General features: G+C 51.0%; 1 protein-coding gene across 1 annotated transcript in view; it reads right to left on the reverse strand.

The window, feature by feature from the left end:
* Positions 1-19575, reverse strand: part of LOC101985580 (acidic leucine-rich nuclear phosphoprotein 32 family member A-like) — a 41433-nt gene that overhangs the window by 7019 nt on the left and 14839 nt on the right. Inside the window, exons 2-5 of the mRNA XM_026779105.1 lie at positions 3922-4071; positions 3592-3714; positions 1334-1526; positions 3-310 (exon numbers count right to left, since the gene is read on the reverse strand). Of these exons, the coding sequence (XP_026634906.1) occupies positions 3-310; positions 1334-1526; positions 3592-3714; positions 3922-4071 (774 nt within the window). The remainder of the gene's footprint in view (positions 1-2; positions 311-1333; positions 1527-3591; positions 3715-3921; positions 4072-19575) is intronic.

Raw genomic sequence — 19575 nt, forward strand, 5'->3', positions numbered from 1 at the left:
GCCTTCCCAAAGCATGCTGGGCCCTTGCTTCCGGCACTCGTCCCTACTCTGAAACCAGCTTCCCCAGAACTTTGAATGTCTGTGCACTCAAATTCTATACAGGAAACATCGTGGAAAGGGACCCCTTTCCTTCCCTGGGTTGTCGTGACCGATAGCAGAGGGGCCTGGCGGGGCTCAGGGGGATTACACAGGTGCCCACCCCGTCTCCTTACCTCCTCTTCTCCACTCACGTCCTCTTCCTCCCCTTCTTCCTCCTCATCCTCTTCCTCCTCATCTTCCACTAGCTGGGCATACTCATCGTATTCCTCCTCTGTGGGGGATGGGTAACAAGAACACAACAGAAACTGAGGTGACGGGTGGCCCATGTCTGCCCAGAGTCCAACGGCTCGCCAGCACAGACGTGGTGATCACACGATAAAACACACCAAAACATGCTACGAGCCTTTCTCCAAATCACACGTGTGGAAGAGCCTATGTGTGGGTTAAGGCCAGAGACACTGGGGACTGAACAAGAAGTCCTGGGCCCAGGGAAGCAGAGAGGCCAAGTCACCGTAACTCATCCCTCTGAAGAGAAATGACTAGTTCAAGGCCACGCGTGACCCGTGTAGTGGGGGAACAGGGCAGAGGCCGGACCTGGCACTGTAGCACAAGCCCTTGCCATACACCACAGCACCATACCATGCCCCCCAACAGGGAGACACTTATAACCTTTGGGGAAAGAACCTTCACCAAGGCCAAGAGAATATCTGAAGATCTCACAGAAGACCCCAGACCAACATGAAAAACTAAATCTTATGTTTGCATTGACTGGGCACTATCTTGGCTCTTAGCTTTGTTTAAGCTGTAAAGACATAAAGGAAAGCTGCAGAGGACCATGAGAAGGAATTAGGAGGAGGGGCCCTTAGCCTCTCCTTCCTCCCCAAGGGGTCTGAATTGCCTATAGACCCCAACTTCCCAGTCTGGGGCCCCTGAGCAGGCCAATGTTGGCCTGCGGTCCTGCATGCAACCACCAGGGGGCGCCACAACCTCTCCAGCAGAAAACTGGTCTACCAGATGAGGAAAGTCCTCCGGCCACCCTCTATTGGCCTCTTTTCCTCCCAAGTCTGGTGTCACACTGGAGAGATACATATAGTGACCTTCCCTGGGGGACTTGAGAAAATACCAGATTTGAAAGGGTGACTATTAACACCTAGCACGTCTCAAGATGTCTTTCAGGAGACAACCAAAAAGACCAGTTAGGGACTGGGGAGATGAGGTCCAAGGGCTTCGAAAAGAGGAGGCAGGTGGCTGGTCATCTGAGCCACTGTTGCCCTGGGTTCCCACTGTCACCCACCATCCTCGTCTTCCTCGTCGTCATCCTCCACATAGCCCTCAACATCAGAGTCAGGGGCCTCCTTGTTGTCTCTGTCGTAGCCATCGAGGTACGTGACCTGGGGCAGGAGCTTGAACACGTTTTCTCGGTAGTCATTCAGGTTGGTCACCTCACAGTTAAACAGGTCTAGGCTCTTGAGATTCTCTAACTTCTTCTGCAAGGGAAGAAAGGGGGTCAACGGTGAGGGTAATAATTGTGGGAAGTGGGTGGGGAGGGGGAAACACCTTAGGAAGAGGCAGCATGGACAGGCCGGAATTACAGCGAGAAGGAAGCCAGGTATGCTCGTGCGTGTGCGTACGTGCGTGCGTGAGAGACTATGCGCGCCCGCGTGTTCCCCTTAGCTCTGCACTTGCCTAGACCTCAGTGAACAAAATAAGCTGGGCTTGAGGGTTTGAACAGTCTCACCCAAGGTTAACTCTTTATTGAGCTTTTGCCGAATTGTGACTGCCTTGAAGTCAACCCTGGACCCGTCCGGTACATGAGCTGAGAGCTTTGGTGCACCCACCCCTGCGACAGGAAGTCCAAAGGGGATGGAAACGACAACATGAACTAGCTCTTGCATCTAATCATCGCCGGCACGTAGCTCTCCATGCATTAGGTCAATTTATCCTCCAACCCCTGCAAGGCAGAGCTAATTATCAGTGTGCGGCACAGCTGAAGAATGAGAGGCCTGGCCTGCACTCTGTCTGCTAACCATACTGTCGATGAGGACAGGAATAGAAGCCATGGAGGACCAGTCTGTCGGGAGCACTCAATACGATACTTTGTATCAGGTCAGACCAGTCCTGCCCATGTTATCTGTTATCTGGTTGGCTAGTTGGGAAAAATGAGGCCCAGGAAATAAGGAGACAGTTAGGAAGCCAGGCAGCTAGATCCTGACCCCCACACCTCATTCATCAAGGACTCCTTCCCCAATAAGTTTCTGTTGCCATGGAGACCAGGTCAAACTACAGAGAGCAGACCCTTTAGGGTCACAGTTGATTCTCTGCCATTTTTGTATGTAGATCCAGGCGATTCTTAGCGGAGGGGCCCAAGGCAGGGGAGGACATCTGAGTTCGTCTTTGTGAGGGGGCCCAGCACCCCCACCCCAAAACAGGTTCCAGTCCTGGGAGGACAGAGGATATCTTATCAATAACCAGTGTGGGATGCTGCATGCAGGGACGTGGGAAGATGTGTGGATGTGTGCTCTCCAAGGGTGACCCTGCCCACTGCTTCATGAAGAGTTTAGACTCGACCCTACACACACTCCCAGCACAGCTGATTCAGAACTTCCAAGATGCTCCTTTTCATAACAGAATGATGACTTCAGGACTCCCAGGCAGATGAAAATAGCTCTGCCCTCTCCTGAGGGGTTAGTGGGAGACCGGGAAAGAACTTTCTGTGGTCAGTGAGTATGTTTTATTAGGTGACCCCAAGACACGGACAGAAAGGTAAAGTCCGAGCTTGAAAAAGCAATGCCAGTTTGCTGTCATCGCCAACTGATGGCCAGTGTGACCTGAGATGTCCAGAGACCGAGAGGTGCCTTATGGACAAGGACCTTGAAACACGAACCCAAAGGGAGGGCCATTGCTATTGGACCAGTCACTTCTGCAGTGTCCCGGGGCCTTCCTCAAGTCCACAGGGCCTGGCGCTGTGTGTATTCAACAGGCGAGCTTGCTGTCTGGGCTGCTTTTCCCTATTCCCAAAGGATTCTTTGTGTCACATCTTCATGTGGTTTCTTTGGGGAAAAAAGTTTAAGAATGCTGCACCTCAGGCCTTGGTCATAGAGAATTGTCATTCTGGCCAAAAGTTCTCACTTCTAACTGGAAAAATGAATAAAGGAAAAACAAGAAGTGTCACCCGTCATGTCTGAGAGGTCTTGGTCACCTCCACATCTGCACAGGAAGGCCTGCACCAGGCTCCCACCCGGCACAGCCTCACGCTCCCGGAATCCTGCACCCCTCAAAGGGTGGCAAAGCAGTGAGGACTGTGAACCCAGGCTGAAGGGTCCATTCTCTGCCCCACACTGGGTGCCCATTCTGGCCAGATGACCTGGGTCAAAGCCCCGAAGTCTCCATGGACTCAGCAGAAACAGTTGTCCCCACCTTAGCTCACAGTACAGAACAAGAGTCAAAGAAATGGGGATAAGGGAGTAAGTAAGCTCAAAAGACGAACACGAAAGCTGCCCACACCAAGCGTCACTGCCCCAAAGGAAAGGGGAGGGACCCCAAGGGACTTACCAGCGGCTCTATTGTGCTGAGGTCTTTTATTTTGTTGCCACTTAAATTTAGATGCTTAAGGTTCGGACATTTTTCTGCCAATACCTCCAGGTCCCCTGAGATTCTGTTATCGCTTAGTTCAAGCTGTAGAGGTAGAGGGGGGGGGAAGAAGCTTTTAACATGAAGGCTGGGGGCCCAAGCCTCCTAACTCCCCAGACAGCCGGGAGGAATCATCTCCAGGGGCTGTGCTGGCGAGTTGGAGCACGCACCTGGCCTTGCTCTTAATTATGCTCCCCAGCACAGAGCACCCGCCACCCCCAGGCTCCTGGCTCCCAGGCACGAGCTGTTTACCTTCTTGAGTTTGTTTAACTTTGGTAAGTTCGCAATAGAAGTGAGGCCTACGTTGATTGTACTTAAGAATTCCAGTTCTTCAAACTCATCTGTGAGGCCTTTGATTTTGCCTTCAATTGACCGACAGTTGTCCAGGACGAGTTCTTTCACCTGGAAAGGGAAGGAGGGTTTGAGCGGAGATGGGGAAGGGTCAGAGAAGCAGCCCCCAGGTCCCCCACCCCAGGGTTACATCTTCCGGCTCGCCTGCCCGGATCAGAGCTGCCTCGGAGCAAAGGATGAGCAGCCGGGTCCTTCTGCCATCAGCAGGACCCGGACAGAAGGATGCTGAATAAGGAAGCGCATCTCTAGCACAAGGAACCACTTCAGAGAGGACAATCAGTAGGCTTTGCAGACACTGAGGCTGGTGTGTGTGTGTGTGTGTAAAACAACATCCTGCCACACGCTCTTCAACCCCAGCATACAATGAAAATCGGTCACCACTCCCCACAGGCACCAGCCACAGTGCTAGTGGCAGTGCAGGTGGCATCTAGCATCTAGCATCCCTGCCTAGGCCGGATCACCCACTGGAGGCAGGGTGCTCACTTCCCATGCTCAGCCCCCACCGTCCTCTCCCCGCCAGATGTTCACGGCTTGCACAGAACACACTCACACTTGCTTTCACTCCTTCCTTCAGTCTGAGCCTGTGCACTGAGGCCTGGCACTTATCACTGCGATCAGGTCCCCCGACTCCCCCCTCCCCCCCATAGGGGCAGCAGAGGCGAGAACCCCGTTCTAAGTTCTCGTGCCTGGACAACACTGTCCCGGAGAAATTCCCACCAGAAAGGAAATGTTTGGTGCTGTCCAGGCGCAGAACCACGAGCCTCGTGTGGTCCTGAATACGTGGTGTTATTTAATCAAGTGTACAGACAGGCAAGGCATACTTACTGAACCACATGGCTCAGGGATGTGTTCTTCAGTCCCTGCCTACTAGATGGAGACGAGGAAACCTGTACTCCTTAAGATGGCCCACACAGAAGCACGAGGGCCAGCAAGGTCCCATGGCCAACTAAAGGAGGTGCCCTTGTGAGCCCCTAGGTCCTCATCCACTCCCTGTCTGAAGGGGTGGTGGGGAGGTCCTTTGTTTTTGGCCTCACTCTGATGAGGAGGTTCCAAGGGGCAGCTGCTGGCTCCAGTGAACACATCAAATGGGGGAGAAGTCCGAGGAAAGCCAGTGGGTCTCAGGTATAGCCACAAACCGCCCAAGGAGCTAGCAGGTGGCCAAGGTCTCCCCAGCGCAAGCCAGGCGCTTAGGGAACCCAGCACATTGGGGATAGAAGGAACCTTTACCGTGGCGTGGAACTGACGATTGAGCCTCGACCCTCACGTATGCTAGGCGCGCACCTTCTCCCTTTATTTTATTTAACTTTTTCCTATCCTTTTATATTTTAACACAGACTCTAAGTTGCCTAAGTTGAACCTGAATTCCCCTTGTATATAACTTAAAAAAGGCCTTGAGTTTGTAATCCTCCTTTCTCGTCTAGTGATTTGTGGCACCAGGCCTGGCTGAAAGGAATCTGAAAAGGGAAGACGACCCCCTCCTGACAGCACTTGTCTCAGCGTGTCCTTGCACACCAGGACACTGCCTCAGAGCCAGCTTCAACCCAGTGGCCTCCGGGAAGCATCAAGAATACTCGGTATACTGTACCCTCCAACTTGGGACTTCCCCACAGGCCCACACGGCCCACGGAGCCACCACTGTCCTCTGAGCTTTTCCTTCCCTGGATAAACAGCCCACAAGCCAGTCCTGGTCCATGACTGCCTAGTAAAAAGACGACCTCGCCTAGAGTTTACTCCAGCTAGAACGGCTTGCTCTGATCTTCCATGAGCCCTTGTATTTGGCACTCTGCAGGGAACAGAGTCCACTCCAGGCTAAGTAAGGCAAGGGGGCAGGCACAATGGGTCGTGGCCCTGAAAAGCCCTGCCTTCCTTCTTCCCTGTGGATGAAGGCACAGCGGAGTGTTTCATGCAGGACAGCATAGCAGGGATTCAGAGTTCCATCTGAAGGGGAAAAAAAAAAGCCAGGAATGCCACCTTCCTCTCTGAAGCTTTGGAGCCCAGGCCAGGCTCCATCTTCTTGATGGATCTGAGAGCCGAGGAAGTCCAAAAGGTCATCCATCCAGGTCAGGCCACTCACTGGTTAGAGTACCTAAGGGTAAAGCCGGGTGGCCCTCCACTCTAAGGTAAGAAAACTGCAGAGAGAGGAAGCCAGGCTGCCGGGAGCAAACAGATGGGGGAAGAGTGGCTGCGGGCAGAGGGACACGAGTAATAAATGCTGGATCCGGAGGCCCAGTCTTCTTCCTTAACTGATTTTTTCTGGGAATCCCTCCTTCCAGAGGCAGATCCCAGCAAAGATTGCAGACGTGACGTGGTTTGCCTAGAGCAGCCAAAGGTCTCTCTTCTTCATGCCATTAGCCAAGCCTAAGATGGCCTGGGATGGAGAGGTGATGCCGGACAGTCAAGGGAATTCCTCAGGAAGCTGTCTCTATCCTGGGGAGCACAGTGCCTCTCCAGCTCCTGATGTTAGGGCAGGCTGCCCAGCACTTCTACAGACGACCAGGCCAGTCCCCACCTCCCAGCACCACACCCAAACTGGGGGTCCCTCCTTTCAGGGACACTATGCAAGTCATCACAGCTACTGTTTAAAAAAAAAAAAAAAGCCAACTCCACCCTCCCCCCACAACAGACATATTTTAAGCATTTCACACAATTTCATTTCAACATTCCAGTTACACCCTGGAGGGGGATTCTCTCTACTAACAGCCACACCAAGAACACCTGGCTTGGGTTGGAGGTGTGGCTCAGTTGGTAGTGCCTGCCTAGCATGTATGAAACCTTGGATTTGATCCCCAGCACCCCACAAACCAGGTGCATTCAAAGTCATGATCAGCTACACAGTCAAGTCTGAGGCCAGCCTGATCTGCACGAGATGCCGTCTCAAAACAGAAAAAAGAAAAAGCAACCCTTCTCCTGAAGTTCAGGACGGTCACAGCAGGTGTCTGTCGAACCAACACGGCCAGTGTTGACAGCTCAGTGCAGTGCTCCCCTGAAGCATCTCCGACATTCCGAGGTTTAGGGCACATGGCTGCCCAGATACACTCCACAGGCTCCCATGGCTAATGGCTTCCCTTCAGCCCTTTCCTGTCTCACCAGCTGGGTGGGCACCACTTTTACCCCCTCAGCCCCCAAGGTGCGGAGCTCAACCTGGCCATGGCTCAGATGGCTGAGTACTCCTCCCCACTGTTCCCCCCTGGGAGGGTGTGGGGTCCCCCAAGGAGTAGGGCTGCTTCCACTCCATCTGGGAAACTCTCAGGTAGCCGGTCCGAGGCACCTCCTTTCCGACAGGGAGGGAGGAGTGCCCTGCACAGTTCAGGAGGTAAGATAGGGGCCAGGATATAGACCCTAGGGTTTCAGTATTCTGCAGAAGCCCAGGCCACGCAGGCTCACAGTGAGATAGGCAGGTGAGCTGCCTGAGAAGTGGGTCAAATGGGACAAAAAAAAGTGCAGCCACGGTCCCCTGTGTAAATCATCTAGCTGTCCCCTGCTCTCTCTATGGCCTGCGAGCAAGGGGACCCACCCTGCAGCTGCTATCAGTTCCAACCCACTTCCTCCATACTTGGCAGCCTCTTCTCTAGCCCTTCCATGTGAGGAGAAAATCCCTTTTGTATTCAGGGTGTGCCGCACTTTAAAATAAATAAATAAATAAATAAATAAATAAATAAAATAAATAAATAAAATAAAGGCCCACTTCCCTTGCCAAGTCCCGAGTGTGCACGAGCTACAAGTTAAAATTAAACTGGAAATTTGTACTTCGGGTTTAGATGCCCTCCCAGTTCCACCAGCCGTTTTTTAAAACATCCCGAAGCAGTTGGTTGCTCTCAGTAGTCCTGCGACCAGAATTATTACTCCGCGTACACATGCAGGAGTCAATCTCCATTCCCCCAGAGGTCACACCCAGGAGGAGACTGGCACTCACATCCTGCTGGCAGCAGGGAGACACCAGATTCTCCAGAAGTCAGCCTGCCCTTGCTCCCCTGCTCTTAAAAAAACAAAATAAAATAAAACAAAACACAACTTGTTGCCCCCCCCCCCCAGTTTTGCCATCGTTTCTCACCAGTGGGAGCCAAATTTCATGATAAACACTATCACTCACTCGGCTCAAGAACTTGTTTGTTTCAAAGCCACCGAAGATGTCTTTACACATTTATTTCTCAGATGTGACCTTTCTTCTACATCTCCAACACTGCGGCCCCGGTCACTGCCACCATGCTACTTCACACACACTAGAAGGCTGTGACCTCAGCAGAGGATGTGGTTAGGTGATAGCCTGGTCTGCTGGTAACAGACCTTACCCTGGATATGAGACCCCTAATCTGGGCTCAGTGATACCATCTCTGTTCTGTGGAGTCCAAGCACTTACCGCCTTAGAAAAGGGACGGTGACATCTGTTTAACCTATAAAGTGCACACTCCTGCCTCAAAAATGCTCTCAGCTCGTTAACGTCTGGGAAAATGTTCAAGTTTCTAAATGTGACCTAGAAGCCTCCCCCCATCACCTGCCCTTGCACCCAAATCTAGTTCAAGTCCCCCCCCTCCCAGGAAGCCATCCTTGTAACTGGCACTGAGCACCCAGGCTAGGCTCTGAGCTCAGAGGCAGTTGCTGCATGAATCATTTAATCGTGTATTAAGCATCTGATCCTCCTAGAGGTCAGAGACTGTCCTTCCCCATAATCAGCCTAGCGGGAATGCACACCATAGCACCGCTTAGCAAATGCCCCCCTTATTGGGCCAGGCACAATATAAATAATGGGAGTAGCAAAAGAGAGGGGGCCAAACAGCCCCGACACACAGAGCATAAACGGTGTGCTGTAACCTGGCTCTACTCCAAATTCTCCAATCTAGACCAGTAGTTCTCAACCTCTGGGTAGAGACCCCTTAGGGGATGAAGGGCCCTTTCACACGGGTCTCCTAAAACCATTGGAAAACACAGATATTTACATTACAATTCACAATAGTAGCAAAACTACAATTATGAAGTAGCAACAAAGTAACTTTATGGTTGGGGGTCACCATAACATGAGGAACTGTGTTAAGGAGTCACAGAGTTAGGAAGGCTGAGAATGGCTGATCTGGCCTCTCACCTCCCCGGGCTTCTAGTTTAGTGCCAACTACCTCGGGCTGGATTAAACAATTAAAGTCCTAGCCCAGAACCTCACCACCCCCTATCTTTACCTGTAGCTGCAGCTGGTTCTGCTATGGTATCCATACATGTGTAGTATCCACATTGAAACCACCAGTGTGGAAACAAAGGCACCCACCTAACCTGTTCCTGTCCTCCGAGCCGCCTGCCATGGGGACTCTTAGCTCAACATCCCAAGCCTTCCGTACTAATCCAGAGAGGCACAGAGTGCCCCAAACACACCCTCTATGCTCAATCTCTACATCTTGTTTTGCCTGGTTTTCTATGCCAACCTCCAGTCATGCTTTTCCTTTCCTTTACTGAGAAATAATTGGGTAAATATATGTAGCTTTCGTTTCAACTTTATCAGTCCCTGACTGTTAGGGGCTCCCAACCTAACACTGACCAATTTAGGTTCCAAGTTCCAGGCTTCGAACAGAAGAGAAGACTCAAATCAAATTGACCCTGTGTTTTGTGGTGCTCCTGGGTTTTAACTAGGTCAGCTTTTAAATGGGCCATCCCCTGTTGCAGATCCCGTTTCTAGCTAGAAGGCCAGATCGCATGAGTCAGCGAGGTTTAGACAGAGATAATAGAAGTATGCTTGCGTTTGTTTTAACGGTAAACTCTGTTTACTAAGCGGCGCAGTAAAACCTACAAAACTCAGTCAGGTTCCACAAGGGAGGGACACCGCTCTGGAGAAGTCAGATATTTGTGAAGCTACAGGATCGAGGGCCCAGAGGCCACTGGCTTTCTGCTCACAACCACTGCAAGGTATACATTTTGGGGGCTAGAGAAATGGTTCAGAAGCACTTGCTGCTCTTGTAGAAGGCCAGCGTTTCGTTGGTATCCAGCACACAGGGTCAGAGCCTGTAACTCAGCAGGGGAGGAGGGTGGATTAGATGACCAGAATCTCTAGTCTTCCCAGGCACCTGTATATGTGTACACACACACACACACACACACACACTTTATACAAATAAATCTAAAAAGCAAAACAAAACGCACTTGACTCAACGCGTGCTCTTGTGGGTCTATAAGCACACACACTGAAAACAAACACCACACTTAGGATTTCATTATTAATTTTTTGAACCTTATTTCTTATTTATATGTTTCTGGGAGTGAATCCCGCAGGTGTAGCGGAGCCTGCGGAGGGCGAACGGCCTCCTGGAGGAGCTACAGGGTACCATGAGTGCTGAGAACAGAATCCAGGCCTCCATAGAGCAGCAAGTGCTCTCAACTGCTGAGCCATCTCTTCAGCCCTCTTATTATGGGCCCACAGTCGGGGGAGGTGGGCGAGAGAGATCGATTGTTGAGCGGTTTAAAGAGTCCTTGTTTTAGCGGAGGACCCAGGTGCAGAGCTGGGCAGAGAAGGCAAGGAACTCTGGGCTGGGCAATTTTTTCTTTTCTGCCACACCATGCATGGACACCTGACCTACGTCAGAATCACAGCCCCTGGCAGAAAGTAAAGGCACCCACGGCCCATCCACCAAGCTCCCGAGGCTGGAGTTCCCTGCAGCCTCGGCGGCAGCCTGGGCTTGGGGTCTCCACGCCTCTCAAGATCGTGCGTAGTCGTAGCTAGGGGAAAGGTCCTTCCCCGCTTTAAAAACAAACAAAACCTCCCTAAGAATTGAAAGCCTCTCGGGGGCCTTGGATTTTTTGCTGCTGCGTACAAAGCAGCTCGGCAGGCAGCGGGGGAGCACGTGGCGCGGGCAGCGGTGACGCCATCCTCATTACTGGGAGGTGGGAGGGCGGGCCGAGGGAGATCGGGCCGGCTCATAGGTTCAGCAGGCTGGGCGGGCCCGACCGCACCAGCCCGCCAGCCCCGTGACTTGCTCCCTCCTCACCCCCCACCCCGCGCGCAGTAGGGTGACTTGGGCCTCCACCGGAGTCGGTGCTGGGGACGCTTCCTCTCAGTGGAAAGGGCTTGGTGGTGGTACCCGGAGGCCCTGGTGCAAGGCCAGGCTTGTTCAAGAGGATGTCTACCTTCTGCCCCAGCCCGGATACTCCGCCTTTGCACTCCTCTTATCTTTAAGATTTTTTTTTTTTAAATGTGTTTTGCTTGCATACTGTGTGTGTGTCCCGTGCCCGCTGGGGCCAGAAGAGGTCGTTGGATATTCTGAAACTGGTGAGCCACTTGTGGGTTCTGGGAACCGAACCCTGGGAGTCTACAAGAGCAGCAAGCTCTCTTAACTGTTGAGCCATTTCTCCAGCCCCTTTTATTTTTTTCTCTTAAAGCATCGTTCCTGCTTTCCATCTCAACCAAACCTTCCTTCCTAGCTGCCTGGCCCTGCCCTTGTCGTGACTGACTTTGAGGTAACAGAAAGTTACCAGAGAAACCTGAAACAGCCTGGAGGGCTGCTGTGGGGTCTGAAGGGCAGAAGGAATTAGGGGTCTGACTTTGGTTTGGGGGAGGGTACCGCGGTGAAAGAAAGATGGGGTGGAGAGAGGTACAGAAAGTCAGAGGTGATGACCAAACCTAGCAGGCTGCATTCTCTGAATTACCTTCCTGTCTTTCTGTGTGGTCTGGAATATAGGAAGAGAGCACTAGTCCAGGCAGCCAGAAAAAGAAGGGCTAGACAAGAAGCACTCAACGAGTATGCAGGGAAGCTACAGGCAGCCTCTTGACTTGGCTTCTGCCCTTGCTGTGTCCCCTCGTAGAAGTTGCTGCCCACTCTGAGCTTCTGCCCCATCCTTCAGACTACACACTGGGTAGTGGGGCATGAATAGAGAAAGATGAAGCCCTTCTGGTCCGAACTTTGAAGGCCTGGTATTCTTTCCCTCTACATCTAAATTCTGACAGGGCATCCTAAAGGAGGCATGAAACCTCAGGGACAGAAGAGCTCAGGATTCAGCATGCAAAGGTGCAAGACTGTTCATTATTCTAGATAAAAACTAAAACGGAAAAACACATCAGCTAGACTCTTTCAACACACCAAGATTACAAAAGCAGCCCCCAGAGGCCCAGGGTGTGGGGCTCCTCACCTGTGCCCCTCTTAAGGTAAGGGGAATGGGCACAAACCACTTCCACTCACCAACACTCGGATTCCTGATAAAATCCATGGTGGATGATAAGTTCTTATTAAAGAGCCACAGCACTGTTCCCCATGCAATAGAAAAGCTGGGTTCAGGAGGGTTGGATTGGGGCAGATACAGTGACGTTACATCGCGGTTCATTATTCCCCGCAAAGTCTTTAATGGGCATGGAGATCAAGTTCAAACCCAGAGCAGGATTCCCAGGCCCCCAACCTCACCTCTCTTTCCAAGACAGCTGTGTCTGTCCTCCTCCTCTACAGCAAAACATGGTGACACCACTTGGCATTGCATATTACAGGAATTCCACCTCCCCTACCCTTCCCAAGAGCCTGTCCAGTTAATACTCACTGAGCGCTCACATGGGAACAAGCCACTCAGGCCGGAAAAAGGTTTAAGTGTACTGGGCAATCATTCTTGAGACGTTTCTAGATGACTACTCCCTTCCCCAACGTCTAAGGCAAAACATCTCACTAGGACCACTCATGGGCAGACCAACTGTACCAGCTGAAGGATGCCAGTGACTAGCTGCTGAAATAGTGATGCTGGGACCTCTAGTAGACCCAAGGGTAGGTGCTGAGGAAGGCCCTTGGCATCCTCCCTAGGGCTTCTACCTGGAGATGCTGACCGCACAACACAAATAAGGTCATTTCCCCAGTTTCCCTGGCAATTTAGTGATTCTGCCCATCATGACCCTGTCATGACTCATCTCAAAAGGCATGAAGCCATTCAGACTCAGAGGCCAGGGCACAGAAGCCTTGGCGAGGAGATCTACCCCATTTCCAGTTGACCTTTAAACAAAACAAACGTTTCAGGGGTGGACTTGTAGCTCAGGCGGTAGCATTGCATAAAACTTGGGTTTGATCCTCAGCACCGAATAAGCCATACTGGGTGAAATGCCTCTAGCCCTAGCATTGGCAGTAGATGTGGAGAATCAGAGGTCAAGGCTATCACTGCCCTCAGCTGCCCAATGAGTTCGAAACCACCCTGTGGTATGTGTGAAGATCAGTGTTCTCTTCTCTCAGCCTGAGGCTCAGAGGCAAAGACAGTTCCGTCCAGGGGGACCTCCTTGAAGCAAGAGGAAACAGGAGGCAAATAAGAGGGATGGGAAGGGAAATACCCACAGATCCAACCTAGCCCTCCTCTAGGAGGGTAGGCCCCCAGCCAGGCCTTAGATACCTTAACTGGCATGGAAATGCATGAGATGCCAAACAGCCTAAGAGAAGAAGCCTTGCCCTGGCTTCCTTCCTGTCACCTCTTTAAGACCTGGCAGCCTCCTCAATCACAGGAGCGGAGCAGGGCCCTAGTGCTAAAGCCCCGGCATTTAGGCTCCGGTAGGGAATGAATGACGTGGAGACCAACCACGCAGAAGAACCTCACCAGTTAATAAGAAGGGAACCAATCAACTGTTTCTCCTTCAGCCTTACAGGATGCACTCAACTCGCCTAAGTGGACAAATCAAATACTTATGGTAAAAACCCTGGCAGAGAAGAGGGGGAGCGAGCGGAAAAGAGGAGGGAGAGAAGTGGGGGCAAAGGGGGAGGGAAGGGGAGGATGAGGAAGAGAGGGAGTGGGAGGGAGGTGGAGGAAGGGGCAGCTAAGCCAAACCAGGCAATGCAGGTTTGGTTTAGCGTTAAGAGTACCATTCTCTTCCCCTGGTCTTGCTGGTGGAACCTGACCTATACTTAATTATTTTAATAGAACACAGAGCCAGGGCAGTGGTGGTACACACATTCAATCCCAGCACTTGGGAGGCAGAGGCAGGCGGACATCTGTAAATTCGTGGACAGCCAGATCTACAGAATGAGTTCTAGGATAGGCAGAGCTATACAAAGAAACCCTGTTTCAAAAACTAACCAACCAAACAAAAAACTGTTGTTCACAGATCTACAGTTGCTTTAATCTTAAAATTCAAAAAAAAAAAAAAACAAAAACAAAAAACAAAATAAAGAACCTAAAATGTTACAACTCTGGACTCTTTGAGAGTCAAGGAGGGGCTAGAGATAGGTGGTAAGATAGGTGGAGACAGGCTGGAGGTAGTTGATAAGACTCAGGAGGTCAGTTCCTGGGGAGCACCAGCCCCACCACCTACCTCGGCACAGCAACCCACACTGACAAAGTTATTCGGCGCAGGAATGGGCATGGGCGGGACGCGTGGCTCACTAGTGCAGTTCTTGCCTAGCATGTACTAGCACGCCTTATGTTCAAGCTCTAGTACCAAGGATTTGGGAGGAGGGGGACCTCAGCCGCCAAGCCTGATGACCCAAGTTTGATATTTGAAGCCCACAGGTGGAGAGAACCAACACTTGCAAGTCGTCCTCTGACCGCCACGTGCACAACATGACGCCCGTGTTTGAGCACAAAAAAAATCTAAGGCCGGGCGATGGTGGCGCACGCCTTTAATCCCAGCACTCGGGAGGCAGAGGCAGGTGGATCTCTGTGAGGTCGAGACCAGCCTGGTCTACAGAGCTAGTGCCAGGACAGGCTCCAAAGCCACAGAGAAACCCTGTCTCGAAAAACAAAACAAAACAAAAAAAAAACAAAAAAAAAAAAATCTAAGAAAACCTTAAAAAAAAAAATCACGGTTCATTGGTGGTAACATCCCAACTCCAGCTGCACCAAAAGACCAAGCCTTAAATTCCAGAACCTCAAGAGTAGGCTGGAAGGAAGAAGGCAATTAGGATGGGAAGGCATCTGAAAACCAGGGCGCTGTACAGTTGAAGGAAACAGGGATGCCGAGGCTGGAAGGCTGGAGACCCCCAACAATCAAAGGATGCTAAGCAGCCATCCGTGAAGAGCTCTGCACAAACCTGTGCCGAACTCCTATCAGAAGGACGAGCGCGGTATCCTGAAGTTCTGCGAAGCAGGTGCCGAGGGCCTTTTCACTTCTAAAACCACTGCCTTGCTTTTCCTCTGAAGGAGGGCTACCTGCTTAGACCACAGGCCCAATCACTCGTTCGGTAGTCTTTAATGAGTGGCTACAATATGCCAGGCAACATGTGAGGTGGTAAGGTTGGCATAGCGGAAAACCCATGTGGTGCCTGCTCTCCTACGTGTTCGCCTTGGGGGGTGAGGCGACAAGCAGGTACTAAGCCAGTGATTGCGTACACCTGTATTTACAAGGGCAGCTCAACCGGAAAGAGACAAGCAAGAGGGGCAAGGGACGGTATTGAGAGCAGCTAAAAAAAAATCTATCCAAGGTGTGTTTTCTGTACAGACTTGAACCCCACAGTATGTAATCAGGGCCCTTAACGGTGGAAGGAGCAGCCACAGCCAGGACTCTCAGTGGGAAGCGTGTTTGGCTCCTCTGAGCAGCTGGGAAGCTGTAAGAGCATTTGTGAAGGGAGGCCTGGTGAGATAGCTCGGTGGGTAAAAGGTACTTAACCTGATGAACTGAGTTCATTCCTGGGACCCCCACATGGTAAAGGAGGGAACTGACCCAGACAAGCTGTCCTGTGACCTCCAAGGTTGCTCCACGGCATTTGAGCGAAGGGACTTTACTGTGGGCCGCGAATGGCCATGTTTTCTGGTATTAGTGGGAGACAGCCTATGGAATGCCGCTTTGATTATTAGCATAGGGACAACGAGACGTAGCCTGGTTTGGCTCCGGGCTTTTCCACTTAAGAACTGAGACATTTTTTGTTTGCTGTTTTTGAGACAGGGTCTCGTGTAGCCCAGCTAGTCATAAACTCTCTATGGCAATTGAAGATGATCTTCAACTTCCGATCCTCCTACCTCTACCATCCAAGTTCTAGGAGCTCAGGTGTGCACCTGTTTTAAGTTGTGCTGGAGAATGACTCCAACCAAGGTTTCAGGCAGGCTAGGCAAACTCTACAAACTGAGCTACATCCCCAGGCCAGAACTTCATGAACTCCGTGTGTTCACTATGACAATGGGAAGAAGAATCTATACCCCACAGGAATCCACAGAACCAGGCCAGATGCTAGGTGGGAAGGCACCCGGGAAGCCATGCTGTGCTTGGCATTACTACAATCCCTTTCACAAGCATGTTCCTTACCAAGCAAGATGCTGCACCTTAGAAGAGAGGAGGCTATTCTACACCGAGTCCCCTACTCCTCCTTGTGATTAGCCCCCCTCAGTAAATGTTTGCTGATCAAAAAGGCATTAAAAATAACCTGGGAAAACATCCTGTGGTTTTTACTTTCCCCACTATATGGCAGCTAGAATGCTCTGGAACAGCCTTCACTGTATCCTTCACGTCACTCAGTTGGGAGAAGAACCAACTGAGTTACACCATGGTGGTGTGTTGGGGGAGAGAGACAAAGGACACTCTGAAGGAGGCTCCTTGCTATGTGCCATGGCAGCCTTACTCAAACTTCCTGAGAATCATGGAAGGATCAGCCAAGGTGTTTCCATCAGGACATAAGAAGCTATATTATCAGTCAGGGGGTGGTGGTGCACGCCTTTAATCCCAGCACTTGGGAGGAAGAGGCAGGCAGATTTCTGTGAGTTCCTGAGCCTGGTCTACAAGAGCTGAGGTCAGGACAGGCAACCAAAACTACACGGAGAAGCCCTGTCTCAAAAAACAAAAACAACAAACAAAAAGAAGCTGTATGATCTACAATAGAATATCTGGCCCCAAAACCACTCTTTGTTGTTGCCCGTTTTCCAGGTGTTTATCATCATCACCATCATCACCATCATCATCATCATCATCATCATCATCATCATCATCATCATCTAGTAATACATTAATCCTCCTGGTTTCAGAATCAGACAATAAGATAATTCAGTGACCCCCTCCCATCACCACCCTCTGTTAGCTCAGTAATTACTCCACCTATCTATATCCAGGGTGTGTCTAGATTTCATGGGTAAATTCTAGAATCATTTTTCTCTCTTTTACCCCCAAACTAGCCTATAACACTGACTTTTGTCTTGCTTTTTCTCATCGAGCTCACCATCTGCCTTGGCTGGGCATGGTAACACATTCCTGTCACCTGAGCATTCGGGAGCCTGAGGCAGAGAATCATGAGGCCAGCGTGAGCTCTACTGTGTTTCAGTAACAAAACCCCACCCAGCAGCCTCCCTGGCAGCGCCGTAGATTAAACCGGAGGCCTCATGCATGCCAAGCAAATGCTCTACCACTGAGCTACCATCCTAGACCACCACCAACCCTTTTTCTTTGTAGCCAGATGGTTCCCTGTCCTGTGGATGGCCACTGTTCTTCCCCAGGCCCTTTTTTGTGGATATTTGAGTGGCTTCCGATCAGAGCTGTAATAATCATGGAATACAAATAAGCTGGTACCTGTCATTTTGTATTCACCTGGCTTAGTGATAAGTGCCTAAATCAGAGCCCACCCTGATTATAGGGTCACAGTCCAAAGTCCTACAAATCTAAGGGTCTCATCACTGCACACCTGTCTGGAAAGGTTACTTAACCTCAGTCCATCCCACAAATGCCTAAAACTCACTCAATAGACTACTGAGGTGGGGCTACAGCAACAATGGTGTCCTTGACCCCTGACCCAAGGGTGTCTAGTCTGGGAGAGGTGTGCAAGGAGGCCTTTGAAACGTAAAAGTGAGGCCCAGTCTGCCAACCTGACCGCTCTGGGCCAGTCTCCCTATCTCAAAAAACAAGTGGCCCAGCCTACACCTTGGGGTGTGCTAATAGATCCAGAAGGTAATGTTTACCAAGTACCTAGCAACGAGCACCACCCAAAACTCACGCTAGAAGGTCAGTAAGGGTCAAGTAAGCCTCCGTTTATCCCAGGAGAGGGCTTAGCACAACAGGGTAGGGAGGTGCTCTGTGCACACAGCTGCTGTGCCCATTCACAAGGGTGCTACGCTGCTCTTGCTGAAGAGGATGCCAGTCCCTGCTCCTCTTGGCACAGGCAGGCCCTGGGCCCCTAATTACATTTTAACCTACTTTTATTGGAAAGCGGTGTATCTCTTCCTACTTTCCAGGCCGTAGGAAAAATCTCTGAGTATTGTATCTCAGTTGTGGGCATAAACTAACTGTATAAAGTATGTCAGGGCCACAAAGGGAAAGGACCGTCCCTAAGACCCTGGGCACAGCCTGAGGCATGCCTGCAGTCTTGGCACTCGGGAGGCTGGGGGGAGGACTGAGGGCTCCAGAACAGGAACACAAGCTCTCAGTGAGACAAGAGGGGAGGAAAATGGGGGTGAGGGGGAGGTTAAATAGGTCAGAGGACTTGCAGGTTATCGCCTGAGTGACTGGAAGGCGCGGGTTAAAGTTAAGGTTCTAGGTTGCATGCACAGCCCCGACGTTGGCCAGGCTGTGCACCCAGGACAGCTCCTCAGTAGCCTAGACCTTGATCAAGTACTTTCTGCAAGGCTTTTAAACCACATCCCCTCACTTGTTACATGGGAACAACCTTAACTACTTTGTAGCACTTCTGAAGTTTAAATAAGGCACCTGGCACACAGGCATAGAATAGCAACAAGCAAAGAAAACAAGATTTAAAAGACATTGCTTTCCCTCACTGTGGTACCAAGTGGCTTCCTCTTAAAAGCTCAAAACAGGACAGCAGCACAGTTTTACGAAACACCACTAACACCAAGAAGCCCCTCTGGAGCCAGAAGCCCCTTTCAAGCTCTCTGAATAAAGTCCAGTGGTGCAGGGGATTCATCCTGTCCCTTGGGCTAAACTGGTCAAGTTTTCTCCCCATGGACACCCGTGCAAGGGGCATTAGGAACCTGCATCAACATGTGTACTAACGGCAGTAGAGAGTACTACCCAGTTGACTCCAGAGCACCTGGGCCTCCACCCATGGGTGTAAAGGCGGGACAGGTGTACACAGAATCCAGAGATCCACTGTAACCCCAGGGTAGATGCAAGTCTGGTGGCTCACACCTTTAATCCCAGCACTCAGTAGGCAGAGGCAGGCAGATATCTCTGAGTTCAAGATCAGGCTAGTCTATGGGACAGCCAAGGCTACACAGAGAAACCTGGTCTCAAAAGAAGGAAGGAAGGAAGGAAGGAAGGAAGGAAGGAAGGAAGGAAGGAAGGAAGGAAGGAAAGAAGCTAGTTAGTTCAGGGTAGGCTAGTGGTTACCAAAAATGGGTGAAATTTCCATCCAGACAGAGAAAGACTAACTTAAAAGTAGTTAGTCTTGCCTGGAGGGATGGCTGCTAGATACAGATGTGGTCACAGCCCACTCCCTCCAACACACCCAGCCACAGCTGACAAGGTACATTAACAAAGGCATTTCAAAGTTCAGATCATTCAAGGTATAAACCCTGAAAGAATAACAAGACTGAATAAAAGAATAACATTCTGGGATGGCAAGATCCTGCCTAGGGCTGGTGTGAACAGAATACTGGCCAGCTTGCCTGGCGGTGGCAGTGCACACTTTTAATCCCAGCACTTGGGAGGCAGAGGCTGGCGGATCTCTGTGAGTTCAAGGCCAGCCTGGTCTACAA

Source organism: Microtus ochrogaster, chromosome 5, assembly GCF_000317375.1.
Source record: "Microtus ochrogaster isolate Prairie Vole_2 chromosome 5, MicOch1.0, whole genome shotgun sequence".
Lineage (NCBI taxonomy): Eukaryota > Metazoa > Chordata > Mammalia > Rodentia > Cricetidae > Microtus > Microtus ochrogaster.